Source organism: Lissotriton vulgaris, chromosome 2_1, assembly GCF_964263255.1.
Source record: "Lissotriton vulgaris chromosome 2_1, aLisVul1.2, whole genome shotgun sequence".
NCBI classification, from domain to species: domain Eukaryota; kingdom Metazoa; phylum Chordata; class Amphibia; order Caudata; family Salamandridae; genus Lissotriton; species Lissotriton vulgaris.
Window position 1 is genome coordinate 2,111,028,475 of NC_141687.1, and position 15,544 is coordinate 2,111,044,018.

The window sequence follows — 15,544 nt, forward strand, 5'->3', positions numbered from 1 at the left end:
AACAAGCTCAGGGGCTCCAACTGAGGACATCAAGCCAGGAGGTGTGAAGAGGGAGGTAGGCCCACGAGGGTGATTTAGAGACTCGGGGAACAAGGGCAGCCCAGCGCGACCCAGTCACGTCCAAGTGTAGGCGACACTGGGCAGGCACGACCGAGCAGGCACGGGGCCAACGCAGTGGGCCGACTGGTGAGGAAAAGGCCAGGGTGACCATGCAGCAGCGGTAAGTAAAAAGGCCCGCAGCAAGGCTTGCAAACCCCCAACACCGCCGCATGACCCCTGGGCGCTGAGATGCTGCTATCAGGTGGGCACAGCAGGCAGCCGAAAGTGCGTCGGGAGCAGGGCGTTGTAATGTCCAGCACTAGAGGGTCCAAGGCCAGAGGGCCCACTCAAGAAGGCAATTGGAACGGAAGGGGGCCCATCAGGGGGAGCAGAGAGCCCGCATGGCACGGCCCCCGCACAGCCCAGCAGATAGGGAGCCGCAGCAAGGAGGATCCAGAAGCATGCAGCTCGATAAGGTTGCAGCTGTGAAGACCGGGACCAGGCCCAGGAGTCTCAGCAGGCTGCAGGACAGAGGAGGCTGAGGAGCGGCAGAGGACATCAGGCAGAACGCTGGAGGGAAGCCAGGGATATCGCCAGCAGAAGACCATGCACAGCGGGGAGTCGCAGGGGATGCGCCACCCCTGTCGCCAGACCCAGGAACTATGGGCCGTTACAGCGGGCACCAAGGAGCAGGGAAATGACGCCCGTGCCGCAAGAAGGCCCTGGCCAGACGGTGCGTTTCGCGCGCCCCCAATCCCTCTGCAAGGAGCCCCAACGGCAGGGACACTCACCGGCTTCAGCAGACCCGGATCTTGCGGAGTCCCCAGACCAGCTACCCAGTTATGGAAGGCCACAGCAACGGAGCAGGTAGGCCGTGTCTCTCCAGCAGCGGGGCCCGGTGGGAAAAGTCAGACGGCACAGCACGGCTCCATCGCAGCCCAGGAGGCCAATAATGGCATCAACAGGGGCGCCGAGGCGAGGTGAGTGCAGATTTTGGGGAGCTGGATTATACGTCACAGGTGTCTGTAGGATGATTGCAGATTATAGGCTTGGCCGGCAGAGCCCAATTAAAGTGCGGCCATCTTGCAGCTGGCTAAGCCACCATAAAAGATAATCTCTTACTACATGAGTAGGTCAAGTTTTAAATAGATCTATAGCTCTGTGTTAGCATTTGTTTATGCTTCGTTGCCATTGGAAATGTTGTAGAAACCTGCACTGGTATTTACTGTGCTGGACTGTTTGCAAAGTAGAAAGAGAAGATATTTAGTAGAGTAAGGCTTCGCATCAAAGCTATCCTTTTTAGAAGTGCTATTGGCTTATTCACAACACTATTTATGACCTTTAGGTTCTTAACAGAAATCTTTCTCTCTTTACATTATTACACACACTGTCATTTTGTATTCTTTCTTCTTAGGCCCATGGCTCGGTATTGTAGATAAGCAGCAGAAAATTTGAAATATTAATTATTATATATTTTTGTTGCATTTTCCGCAACCTTCAGGAAGAGTCCATGTATACAGTGTTCATAGTCTTAGCCACAGCTGGTTTCAGTACGAACCTCCGTTACTCTAGACCTCAAAACCAAATTTGCATTTATACATATAGGTGGTGACATTGAAAGCATAGAATTATTCTTTGTTGCTCGAGTAGACCGTCACCACTCCACATGCTATTCTATTCTTCTAGCTTCTTAAACGGAAGTTCTGAGCTTAAGTAAATGGGGGTAATCCTTCTGGAAATCAAGTTTGCCAGCATAACATCTCACTGCGAGTCCTGTCTGTTTCCAACTTGGAGAAGAAGGATGGGAGCCTCACATCCCAGCACTCAGTTTGCCCCAATGCATCATGGTAAATGAAGTGCACCATCACTCTTGAGTCGAAGTCTTTAATTTGTCACCCTTGTTGGTGCAGCCTGTGCTGTGTAACTCTAGGCACATGTTTCTGGATTCATTCCTTCATCAGTAGAGAGCAACACGTCGTTGTGGGGGTGCTGAAATGCTTCCCCAAGCCTTCTCGGGTCTCTGTATCAATCACTGGGCTCAGGTGCATCAACACAAGCTAGTCCCCTAAGTAGCACATGTGTGCCTTTTCAAACAGAAGGGGGGGCACACTGCCTCATACTCCAGCCCTCAATTTGCCACAGTGCATCATGGTAAATGCATGGCATGATAACACTTATTTCATACGTTGTCCTTAATTTTTCACCTTTGTTGGTGCAGTCTGTCCTGTGTAACTCTAGACACATGTTTCAAGATTTATTCCTTCATCAGTAGAGAGCAACAAGTCATTTTGGGGTTGCTGGAAATGCTACCCAAAGTCTTCTCAGGTGTCTGCACCACTCACCGGGTGCAGGTGCAACAATATAAGCTCGTCATCTCAGTAGTTCAAGGGAGCCTTTTCAAACAGGAGGAGGGTGGGAGCACACTGCCTCACATCCCTGCACAATTTATGGATTAGTACTGCAGTAAGTGCATTTACCTTGATACATTTTAGCAAATTGAGTGCTGGGATGTGAGGCAGTGTGCTCCCACCCTCCTGCTGTCAACTTGGGAATGATGCTGTCAATTGAGAATCCAGTCCCAGTCGCTTTTGGATTAATGTTAGCAACATTTCTCCCACACAGTCAAAGTGCTGCTCGGTCCTGATGATTTGATGGAAGATTCAACCACATATTAGGAATCAGGCTGCCTTGATTATCACCATATACTGAGCTTATATAGGCATCTACAGATCATCATATAATATCTAATTTACTCATAATGTTAATTAATAAATGTCTAGAATTTGATTGTTGGAATGTTTCTTTCTATGTGTCAAATTATATGATTGCCTCTGTATTCTTGCATTAATTAGATCGCAGCATCTAGAGGAAGCAGCAGAAAACCTAAGAGAGAGAATTAAACACTTAGATGACATGGTCAACTGTCAGCAGAAGAAGGTGAAATATATGGTTGAAGAGGTGAGATCTAAATAAAAGAAAACATTCTATGTCAAGTTGAAAGCTGTATTATTTTGTTCGGTATTTACTCCTTGATAGAAGCGTGGATAAGAAAATACATATCCACAGTTTATTTTCAAAATTACTTGCCACTCTTCTGGTGAAATCGTTTACAAGATAAAACAGACAATATAAATTCCTGACCTAGCTAACCATGTAAGAAACGACTCTTTCAGAAAGTTACTATAAGCACTTTTAATGTAATTATCTATCACGTATACACAATAGCAGACTCTCCTTATTGTAGCAGTCAGAGCTTGGTCTCTGATCAAAATACTTTGGAATTCATGCTCTTATGTCTCTATGTGGTATTACAAGATCTCAGTTGAAGAACGTATTGTTGGAGATCTCACCGCAGAACCAGGAAAAAATTATCCTAATCTGTAAAACTATTTACGTTTTGTTAATCTATTTCTTTACTAGCTTTTGTTACATTATTTTGAAATAGAATTTTTTTTATAGAATAACACAATGTGCCATTTATTCTGAGAATGAAAGTAGAAATGTATTGCATAGTATTGCGTTTGAGTGGCCAGCAAAACTGTCATCTAGGAAGAAATAATTAACACATATTCTGTAGTTCAGTTACATACTACCAAGACCACATTTACAAGTGACGTGCAGGTGTCATGCAGGATAGAAAATTATGATTTTACAATTTATAGATGGCCAAAAGAATGTGTTTGTTTTTGAATCACAAAGTGTGCATTAGAACCATGAATGGCTTTACTTTTGTTATGAACTTGTGCCTATGATGCTTGATTGGTGTAATTTCAATTGTTTCTGCTGTGGCTATACATGTTGAAAATGAGTTTCTTGTGGCCTTTTTCTGTCTCATTTGTTGAGCAGGTTTACTTCAGTGCCACTTTCTTTTAATTCGCTATTAGTGGTTCATTGTGTGCAGTACTGAAAACTGCTGAGAGGTTGAGGAGTAGTAATGCTACTACCCCATTTCTATCAACCGGTGCTTTTAGGTCAATTCCACATATTACCATCCCCCTCAAAGCTAATATTAAGGTCTACAAAAATGCTGTAGAAACTCAGAACTCTCTCGCTGACAATGTAGCCAAGTGTCTAGAATTCATATAATTCAACAGTGAGTTCATATTTGATATGTACATATGCATCTTCAGATGAGCAGTACTTTAATGGAAACACAGAAGGTCCCACAACAGCCAACATTTGGAAAGCAATTTCCTTACCAGTTGTAACTGAAGCCCACAAAGATATCTGCACTGCAGTAACAGCTGGAAACAAGAGCTCCATGGGAGGTTAAATAAGGTTCATAAAACCTTCTTAAATTATTCTATACTCATCGGTGCAGAACAGAGAAGCCATGCACAAGCAGGAAATTCAGGTGCAAGCGATTTCAGTGTAGTCTGGTGCCCAAGTTAGTGTTAGTGTTAGAGATATCAGAGGAGCCATGTCCAAACAAGAGCTGCAGGTGCAGTTGGTTTCAGTGGAGTCAGGCGGCCAAGATAGAGCTGGGTGGATGCTGGAGCTGAGCTTAGGTTGAGCCTTGGTTTGGGGTGAGAGATTAAATCATCCCTCTCCACACCCACATTGCCTCCCATATTCCTATGGAGAGGTAGCTTCAAGGGAGTTTAGCTACCTGGATAGGAACTCACAGGAAACTCACCATCAAATTGAGGTGAGCTTCAAGGAACAAGGTGGGAACGGGTCTGATATCTTGGTTGTTGTTTTGCGCCTGTCCACTCTTGTTTTATACTTCTCACTGGATACAACATATTTTAATCTATTTTAGCAGCCTTCAGTGAAACCATTTGGGTAAGGACTGACCCCTGGGGAGCTATAAGTCAGCAGACCTGAATGTGCTTTGGGGTGCTCCACCGATCCTAGTGCCCCAAATTAACTTTGATTTTTAAACACTTCTTTTTTTGTTCTCCCTCTGCTAAAAGTAGTCCGATAATACGTCTGTTGTGAGGAGGTGAGCTAGCTATCTGCTAATTTAAAAAACGGTTAGCCTGTAATGCAGCAGCATTTGTTTTCAACAAATTAAGCCCAGAATAAGCTGTTCTGTCTTGTTTGGCTTTGTGGTCTGCCTGGCTGCTTGCCAATACTGTGTGTCTTTATACCTTATTAAGTGATGTACAGCCCTTCCACCCTTATCTTGCGTACCAAATGCTTCACACTATTAACAAGAGCATAAAAGATTTTTTTCTCCAGCCCTTCCAGCCTTGAATGACTCTGTCTACCTCGGAGATCAGGCGAACAGGTTTCTTAATATGTAGGGTGTGTTAGAGGACACTTTTAGTGTTTTGCAGGAAACCTCTTCAATGTAAGATGTCATTCTGGACATCTCTATTATAAGTATGCTGATTCTGATGGATACTTCTGCCTATGGATCCCTCACCTTTTGAATACCCCCTGCGCCAGTATTCCATGGGAAATTCTTTCCTACCTCTCCCACATTGACGATGTCTCCGGCGCCTAGGGAGTCCTCTCCAAGCTGGGTGGCTTCACCTGTGCGGGCGCCGTCCCCTGCTAAGCAGCCTCCAGTTCGACTTCAAGTGACTCCTCTACAGGAAGGTACGTATCCATATCTTCCTATTCCTGCTCCTGGGTCAGATTCTTCGCATTTTCTCAATGCAATGTTTGGCATGTGTGCCAGGGCCTCTGCTCCATCCGGTGCGCCTTCGGGCCCCGTGGGTCCTATGGCCTGTAACTTGGGTATTCCTCAATTATATCCCCATGCACCCTTCATGCCATTCTTGCCGTCGACTCTGGCTTGGCATTTACAGGCACCGAGGTCCTCCACTCCGGCTCCTCAGTCTCCTTCAGCTGCTGAGTCGGTGCCACCTCGAGTTCGATCGATGTCGAGGTTCGAAGCTGAGGCTCCTCCGTCGACGTTGTTGATGTCGTCACCGGCACCGCGTGTGGCTCCGCTGACGCTGATTCCAAGACAACGCTCTAGAAGAGAGGTGCAGAGGATTCCTGAAGAGGAGGAATATGCACAGAATCAGGAGGAAGGAGAGATTGTTGATTCTATGGATGAGTTTGAAGGCCTTCATGAGGCTAGTGGCCTTGATACTCCTCCTGAGTATAATCTTCCATCTCCAAATGCAGGAATTGTACAAGACATTGCTCCATATCATGTGCTTATAGAAAGGCGGCTGATTTACTTGGTCTTCAGCTTTCTTCAGCTGAAGTGAAATCTAATATTTTAACAGAAATTCTTAATGCTGCATCTTCAACTTCTGAACCGTTGCTTCCTTTTACGGATGCTTTGACGGAACCAATACTGGAGTTGTGGCACAAGCCTTTGTCAGCTCCTGCGGTTTCTCGTTCCATCTCAAGAAAGTACAGGCCCATTCCTGGAGATCTGGCTTTTTTATCATCCCATCCTACGCAGGAAAGTTTGGTTTTCCAGGCTTCTTGTTCGAAGCAGTCTTCTGGTTCTTTCCCTACCATTCTTGGTGATGGGGATTCTAAAAAGATGGAGCAAGCGGCAAGGAAAGTGTTCTCTTCTGCAAGTATTTCTCTTAAATCCACTAATGCAACTTGCCTTCTTGGGAGATATATCCATGCTTTGATGGACTCAGTCGTGCAACTAGCTCTGAAGTTGCCTGAAGATCGTGCTGATTTCTTAGAAGTCCTTTCTGATTCGCAGGCTGCGGCACGTCAGGTGAGTCGGGCATGGACACTGCTGACTCTGTAGCTTGTGTGATGGGGTCTTCTGTGGCTGCAAGGAGAAAGGCATGGCTTTGATCATCTGGTTTCTCTTCTGATGTTCAGGCAACTTTGCTGGATTTGACTTTTGATGGGTCAAAACTCTTTGGTTCGAAGGCGGATTCAGCCTTTAAGCGTTTTAAAGACAGCAGGGCTACTGCAAGGTCTCTGGGTATACGGCTACAAGAGGTATCGTGGATTTTGGGAGGTCTGCTTCCTTTTGTGGCCGCCAACAATCTCAACAGAGTCTGCAACAGCAGAATCTCTGGTAGAAATTGTGCAGAGGGAAGAATAAAAGAGGCCTCAGAGGAGCAGCTCAACAACAATCCTCCTCCTCTTCCTCTTCCTCTTCCTCTCCTCCCGCCACCGTTGGTTCAACAGGTAAGCAGTTCTAGATCCCCCATCTCAGAACATGTTGGTCCGGTTGGAGGTCGGGTGTCCCACTTTCTACAAGATTGGGGACTGATCATGTTCGATCGTTGGGTCTTGAATCTTGTAGAAAATGGGTACGATCTTCCCTTTTTGGAGTTTCTTCCTCCTTACCCTCCTCCTCGTTGGTGCTCAGTGGACCACTTTGCTACAGAAAGGTGCGATAGAGGTGGTTCCGGAGCAGGAAAGGTATAAGGGTTGCTACTTCCGGTATTTCCTGATCCCCCAAAAGGACGGTCGCTAAAGACCAATCTTGGACCTTAGGATTTTGAACCTTTACCTCAGAAAAATGAAGTTCAAAATGTTGACCATGGCTCAGATTCTTCTTACGCTGCAACAGGAAGACTGGATGGTGTCCATCAATCTACAGGATGCGTATTTCCATCTTCCCATCCTGAAGTCGCATCGGTAGGGTTGCAACATTATAAGTTTGCGGTTCTTCTGTTCGGTCTTATTTCTGCACCTCGAGTCTTTACAAAGGTTATGGTGGTGGTAGCGGCTCATCTCAGAAGGTCAGGGATTCCTGTTTTCCCCCACCTGGATGACTGGCTGCTCAAAGTGGAGTCTCCAGATTTGGTTTCGCGCCACTTGCAGGTAACCGCTCCATTTGTTTTTCAAATTGTGTTTCTCAATAAATGTACCCAAATCTCACCTAGTGCCTTCTCAGCGCAGCCTGTTCATAGGGGCAATACTGGACACTACTGTATGTCGAGCTTTCCCTCCTCCGCAGAGGATTCTCGACATTCAGGAAATTATTCCTTTATTTCACGATGGAGCGGTTGTTCCAGTCCTGAAGGTTCTTCGCCTACTTTATCTGTTAGCTTCCTGCATTCAACCATGCACGCTGGCACATGAGGGCACTCCAGTGGTGCCTCCACAGGCAGTGGTATCAACACAATGGAGATCTCAGGGAGTCCATCAGAATCTCCAGAGAAGCTGCAGCGGGAGCTGACTGGTTGAGTGTGCAGGGCAACCTGTCTCAAGTAAAGCCCTTTCAGCCTCCTCCGCCGGTTGCCACAGTGATCACGGATGCCTCCACTCTAGGGTGGTGTGCTCATCTGGGGGATCTGGAGGTCAAAGGTCTTTAGTCTCCAGAGGAAAGGTTGCTTCACACCAACCTCTGGAATTGCGGGTGATACGTTTGGCACTAAAGGATTCCTTCCTTCCCTTTGCGGTTAGTCAGTTCAGATCCTGAAGGACAACTCTACCGTGATATGGTACATCAACAAACTGGGAGATGTAGGGTCGTATCGTCTCTATCAAGAGACTGGTTCAAAACCATTAGATTTGTGTGTTTGCAAATCATCTGCCCGGTGTGCTAAATGTTGGTGCGCACAGTCTCAGTTGCCGTTACTCTGCCGATCACGAGTGGCAGCTTCATCCGGAGGCAGTCCATCACATCTTTCAGATGTGGGGGTCTCCTCGGTTGGACCGGTTTGCCACTCACAAGAACATGCACTGTCTGCTGTTCTACAGTCTCCAGTGTCCAGTGTCCGATGTAGGGAGCGTTGGGGGATGCGTTTCAGATAGATTGGAGCTCACAGCTCGTTTCCTCCCATACCCTTGATTCCTCGGGTTCTGAGGAAGATTTGCCAAGAACGGCAGCAAGTTATATTGATCGAACCGGATTGGCCAAGAAGGGTGTGGTACGCATATCCACTTCACCTCTCATCGTACCCGCCGCTCCGTCTGCCTCTCAGGGCAGACCTCCTATTGCAGTCGCAGGGGCAGGTTCTACACCCCCACCTCCGGAACTTGCACCTTCATGCCTGGAGATTGAACGGGACAATCTGAGTGCCTTCTCTCTCCCGCCGGATATAGTGGATGTTATTTTATAATCCAGGTGACACTCAACTAAGTCTGTTTACTCATCCAGATGGTCCAGATTTGTTAAGTGGTGCGGAGAGAGAGACATTGATCCTCTAAAGGCCCATTTGTCAAATATTTTGGAGTTTTCCCTTTCTTTTGTCAGCTTTGTCTGCCTTTCTATGTTTGCTGGGCCAGTCGTCTTTATTTAAGTCCCCTATTGTCATGAGGTGCATTAAGGGCCTTACAAATAAGTTCCCTCCCACACCTTTCATTGTGCCTCAGTGGGATTTGAATCTAGTTCTTACTTTTTTAATGGGTTCTCCATTTGAGCCTTTTCATTCTTGCCCGTTGAGGTTTCTTTCTTTTAAAACGGTTTTCTTGATTGCCATTACCTCGGCTAGGAGGGGTAAGTGAGCTTCAGGCTCTTATTTCAAAACCTCCTTTCCTGACCATTCATGTGGATTAGTTGGTTCTAAGGACCAAGGCTGCTTTCCTTCCCAAGGTGGTTGCCCCTTTTCATATGGGACAGTCCATTACTTTACCCACCTTCTATCCTCCCCTCACCCTTCTAAGGAGGAACAAGAGGACTGTGCACAAGAGGACTCTTTCCAGGTGGATTATCTTGTGCACCAAGATTTGCCCTGGCCAAAAAGGACCCTTCTGAAGGTATCCGAGCTCATTCCACCAGAGCTAAGTCTCCTTCTTCTACTTTGGCTAGAGGTGTTCCTGTTCTTGATATCTGTAAAGCAGCAACTTGGGCCTCCCTCCACACCTTTGCAAAGCATTATTGCTTGGACTCTGAGGTAAGGAGGGTTGGCTATTTTACTGGTTCTGTTTTGCAAGATTTTTTGATCTAGTCAGGTGGACACCCTCCTCCGGGAGAGGTATAGCTTTGGGAGTCTATTCAAAAGGTGAGGAATCCACAGGCAGAGTATCCTTCAGAAGAACAAGTTACTTACCTTCGGTAACGCTTTTTCTGGTGGATACAGTATCTGCCTGTGGATCCCTCACGGTCCCAGCCGCCTCCCTGTTGTCCACCTGTTTCTACCAAAGATTATTTTATTTTTATCCTGTTTATATTTTAATAATGGAAAATGCTTTTCCCTTTCTATTCCTCTTTGCCTTTATTGATTATGCATTTGTGATTTTACATATGTGTATATATTTGATATGCTGTGTATATATTTGAAAATGTGTTGTCCGCCCGTTTACCTCGGTGGCACGGAAAAAATGGGTGAAACTGACGTCAGTACGCGACTAGGTCCTTTTGTGGCTCTGATGACATCCTACGATGCAGCGAGCGGAGCCTGTCTACTGTGACGTCTGCGTCGACGGGGGAGATCTAGGAAAGAATTTCCAGTGGATTGCTGGCGCAGGGGGTATTCAAAAGGTGAGGAATCCACAGGCTGGCTACCAAAGGTAAGTAACTTGTTCTTCTGATACAATCACTTTTTAAAGCATGTTGGTGGCACTAGTTCTTAATACACAGAAAGCAAAAACAGTTTGAACTCTTGGAAGAAATGAAACGGGTCTGTTAAGAGGGGTCAGCTTAGAGCAGTTGTTGAGGTTCTGAAATCTCCTCCTGGGTTAAAAGTCTCTTCTGAGGATGAACATGTCAAGCTCTAGACTAATTATGTATCTCGTTGACCCATGTTGATTTTCTGAATTGGCGAAAGATATGGTAAATCAAGAGATCTCCATTTACATAGACTTACTGGATCTGGACTCTTAAATCCACCCATTAGTAACGAAAAACGCAGCTCTTCGGTTCCAAGTGAATCTGATTAAATCTTAAAGCATTACTCTACGCTTGAATTAAAATAGCAGCACCTAGTAAAAACACTTGTGAAGGCTGTAACACTCCACCTGTAAGAAGATCAAACAGTAGGGAATACTCAGTTGTGAAGTCCAGGAAAGACTCCTTTAAAAACTGTTATAGGTCGAATTCAACCTTCGACTTGGTTCATAAAACAGCCTCCTTTTCCTATTCTGTTGCATCTATGAATCCCAAAAAAACAATGTATAGACTGTTCTAAAGGACTAGATTTGTTGTCAAAGGAAAGCAACACAAAAATGGCATCAGGTTGATTCAAAAGACATTTTACCCCCCAAACACACACACACATTAAAATGATAGCCATTAAATCAAAATTGACTAAACCTCTAAAAGGAAATGGCTCAAATGATGGGTCTCATCTAAGATTCAGATTGCTTGAAGGTTGGAAATACACTCAAGATAAATTCCATTCAATTAAGGTAGCTTTAGTAGTCTATGAAGAGGAGTTACAGGAATTGGGATGCATGATTTGCCAGTAAATACAAATAGTGCTTCAAGCTAAAAATCCCAAAATCATGGCAGTATTGTACCCAGACATCTGGAAATCATAAGGGCTTCTTGTCTTTGCAACAATCATTGAAGGAGGGATGTTGGGAGTCAAAATAATTATTATGGTGAAATAATTTTTGTATGTGTTAATATGTTTGATACATGCATCAACCTTTCCCCAGAACCTATAGCTTCTGTACAGCAAAGTTGGAAAATCCATTATGATTCCTATGCTTCCCAGTAGTGTCTCAAGGAACAAGACTGCCTTCAGGCAACTTAACAACTTCTGCAAATTTACTTCAATAAGAGATGGGATTAAATTAGTAACTGAATGTAAATGGGTCTTGGCAGCCCAAACTGATCTTATCCAAACTTGTGAGTCACTGGTTTGTGTGAACAGTTAAATCCCACAAAATGCTATTAATTTTGAAGATAAACTAATAAAATGATAGGGATCTAGCTAAGATATAGGCTCCGTACCGTATTGCAATGTTACTTTTTTCCGGGAATTGTAATCCTATATAGTCTTTAAAACTTAGGTTGTCTTTAAATCTTATTGAAAGTGTTCTTACTGAATCAGTATTATCGTTTGAAATACCCCAGATGGCTGTTCAGGCTACCAGATATTTATCGGAGTAATAGTCTTGCTGCTAGTTCAACATTCCTTAGTAAATTTAAGTGGTCAATTTTGTGACAATAGTCAACATTTCTAATGTTCAGAAGTGCCTGACAGATTTTACCTTTCTTTCAATTGAACATTTTACTCTAACTAGAAAATCTTGAATTGGGAATTTTTAAAACTGTACACTCCTTATTTATTTGACCTGTCCATCTCTGCAATAAACTTTTAAAAAATGTCTTTAAAAATCCCTTCTGCTGTGGTATCTTTTAATTTTTGTTGCTGTTGTTGGATTGGGGGTTGGCAGCTCCTGTCTCCTTTAGAGGAAGAAATACTAGGAGTGTGTTGTGTGTTACGGATGGCCATTTATACTCGCCTGAGCCAGATAGTCGCCTTTCAGTAGGGAGTGGTATTATGATGCTGCAGCTGCATATAAGCAAATGAAACTCAAAAATCCTCAGGTAGGCAAGAAAGCATGCTGTATCCAAAGGGGGCTCGACGTCATCGGATAGCCACTGAATGTGGTCTCCGTGAAGCAACAAACCTTTAGCGGTAAAGCAGTGAGCGACATAAATTTGAATTTCATGCCCAGAGAAGGTCACTTGCCAGCCAAATAGGTTTGGCACCTTTCTGAAGTTCTGATTCTTCCAGCAGGGCAGGTCTGCAGTCTGTAGACAAATGGGCCTTGAGGAGGGCCGATACATTTCCTGCTGAATTGCATTTACTGCTGCAGAAAAATTCAGAGTGAAGCAACCTGAACCTGTGGCCCAAGGGCAAAGCATCTTCATCTGATGGGCTTTGTAAGTTGGTCCTGATCCTTTGAAGATCTTTAAAGTCCAAACTTTCAGCAAAAGTACAGTTGAACACTAGTCAAGGGTCCAGGACCTTGGAGATAGTACTTGGGTGACAAGATTCTCCCCAGCAGAGGTCAGCACAAGTGTGCAGGGCAGATCCAAATGAAACTGGTCAGCTGAGAAGTTTCACAAAAGGCCTCATGTAGCCTGCTGTGTAACTGAAGCTTAAACGCGACGTCAGCATTAAGACCCTGGGAGTCAATTTCTTCTTTTCTGGGTACAAGAAGAACAGGTCCGGTCTTCTAGGCTCTTATCAGGAGACAGACTTCAGGGTCAGTCCTCTTCTGGTCTTCCACAGGTTGTGTGAGTCGATGACTACTAGCCCCGGCCTCCCCAATTGCATACCTCTTTTGTAGAGGTTCCCGTGTGTCCTTCTGCAAACAATTCCACAATGCCCCTCTATGCCTAAATCCAAGATGGTGAAATCTTTTTACTGAGACTGTGTGGCCACCTCAGAGGTGTGACCAGGGAAACCAGAAACTCCTCCATTGTGCTCACTCTTAACCTGTTCTGGGGGTAGGTACACTTCCACTGATATTGGTGGTTGCCTGACTGAGGGAACAAAGGATGGCCCTGCCGCAGTGTCAGCCTGTGTCAGAATAGACCTCTTGGAATTTAATCAACGTCGTGGGCATAACCCAGATGGTCATCCTACCAGGGGAACAGAATACCTCCCCACACCCAATGACTTTCCAAGTTTTGGGAGCAAGTGCACACTTTATAACGGGGGCTATTCAGCTCCTTGATGACAGTTGGACCTCATGAAGGGAAAGGGCATCTTCCTATAGTTTGCAAAAATATCTATTACAGATCCAACTTCACAAGTGAATTGGGCTTGTAATAAATATTTCAAAAGGTCCAAAAATAAAACTTGTAGCCGTTTTCTAGCTGCAGATAACCCTAGTAAATGTAATATTATAACATAGTGCTTTCCTATGAAACAGCCAATCCTAGTAAAGTGAAAATAGATTTTGGGGCCTTTTGACCGTAAAAGCATTCTTAAGATTAAACTTTTACATGCCCTTCATTTAAGTACCATGCACCCTGCCTTATGTGCAGTAAGGTCTACTTAGGGGTGACTGAGTAATATTTAAAAGAAAGGTTTAGGTCTGTCAAAAGAGGTTATTTTACAGGTCAAATCTACTTTTTAAAACTGCATTATCAGGCTACACATGGTAGGCATGTAGTCATAATTACACTGTCACTGTAGTGAATTGCACAATAGGTGCTGCAATCCACTTGTGCCCTTTAACATATCAGCCCTCTGTACCCTTTGGTACTAAATACTAAGTACTAGTAGGTAGGTTAAGTAAGACAACCAGGTCTATGCCAGTCTCATCAAGCTAAAAGGGGGAGCAACTGCACTTTACCCCTGGTAAACAGCGGTTTAAGTGCTCAGAGTTCTACAACCAGTCAAAACTGTGAAGGCAGAAATCTTCAGGTACACCACGCAAAAGATGTTCATTTCCAACAATTCTGTTTTCAAGTTATCAAGGTCTCAGTGAATGGCCTGTCAATAGACAGGCCATCTACCAAATATTTTACATGCGAGTCAACTCTTTGCCGCGGTAAATAAATAAGGGTCTTGGGTAGTTTACAGTCCTTCTGGTATAAACTCCACATTTGGCAACAGTTGCAAACGTATGAATTTTTTATACCGTAACCATAAAACACTTCATATTTCACCAAATGTGTAAATGTGTAAATGTGTAGCTGAGCTAGTTGTCCCTGTAAGAGGCAGATATGATCCCCATATTTGTAATATACATAGCTCTTTGCAACTAATAGAGGGTTATATTGATGTATTACATATCAAGAAAGGTGAATACACAGCTGAGGAGAATTAGCACTACTGCTTTGATATATTAACCACACAAATAATCCTTATTAATTAAAATAGGAATGCATTTGTTGCAGCTCCATGTATTGTCTGCACATGTATCTTGCATCTGGAAAGAGAAAAGAACTAGGAAATTGCACAAATGCAAATCCTGGCAACAATGCTTTTGTGCAACTACACTTCAATTTGTATGAGTTACTGGTACATAAGGGATAATCTTCTCAAGGGATCAGCTTATCAACAGGGCTTGGTGCATTAAAGTCTGGTTGTTAGTGTTTTGGGGGTGTCTATAGGTCAAATCCTTTTTGTCTAGTCAAGAGAATGTTTCTAGTCCAAAAGATCTCATTGAGGCATCCCACATCAGACTGATATTATGTTCTATGCGTAGGTGCTCAGTGACACAGACTGATTGGGGAAGAAGTGACTGAAGAGGCTAATAACCAGCTTAGATTTTTCTTCTGCACGTTATTTCCTGTCTGGTAGCTACCCATTTGTCATGTCTAACTCAAGTTTGACTTTGCTCCCTACAATAATACATTTTAAATTAATGAAAAAACATGTCCAACAATTATGGCATTAGAAATCGAGTAAATTCACCCCCCGCTTCCACACGCCTCCAATAAGGTTGCTCATGATATCCCTGAGAAAAGAAGTACTTTAGAGGGAACTGGAAAGGCTGTTCCCCCAGAAGACATCCCCTTTTGTTGTCTTGTGTCCCCTTTCTCTCATTGTCACGTTGGTTGGCTAAGTCTGAATTTGGAAGCAGAAGTGTTTCAAAGCCAAGTTCCGACCAGACCTACATTTTTTAGGCCATTAAACTGGATTTGTAGAGCATGTTCTGTTCATTTCAAAAGACTGTATTCGCGACTCGCAAAGATGAGTTGGCTGTTAAGAGCTACTTCTCCGTTTTAAATGATCCGTATAGGTGGGAGTGGTGCTGA

The 15,544-nt window shown here is 44.3% G+C and overlaps 1 protein-coding gene across 3 annotated transcripts in view; it reads left to right on the forward strand.

The window, feature by feature from the left end:
- MYZAP (myocardial zonula adherens protein) overlaps positions 1-15,544 on the forward strand; it is a 464,263-nt gene that overhangs the window by 344,699 nt on the left and 104,020 nt on the right. For all 3 annotated transcript variants that reach the window (XM_086958378.1, XM_086958376.1, XM_086958377.1), the window contains exon 11: positions 2,892-2,997. In XM_086958378.1, the coding sequence (XP_086814504.1) occupies positions 2,892-2,997 (106 nt within the window). The remainder of the gene's footprint in view (positions 1-2,891; positions 2,998-15,544) is intronic.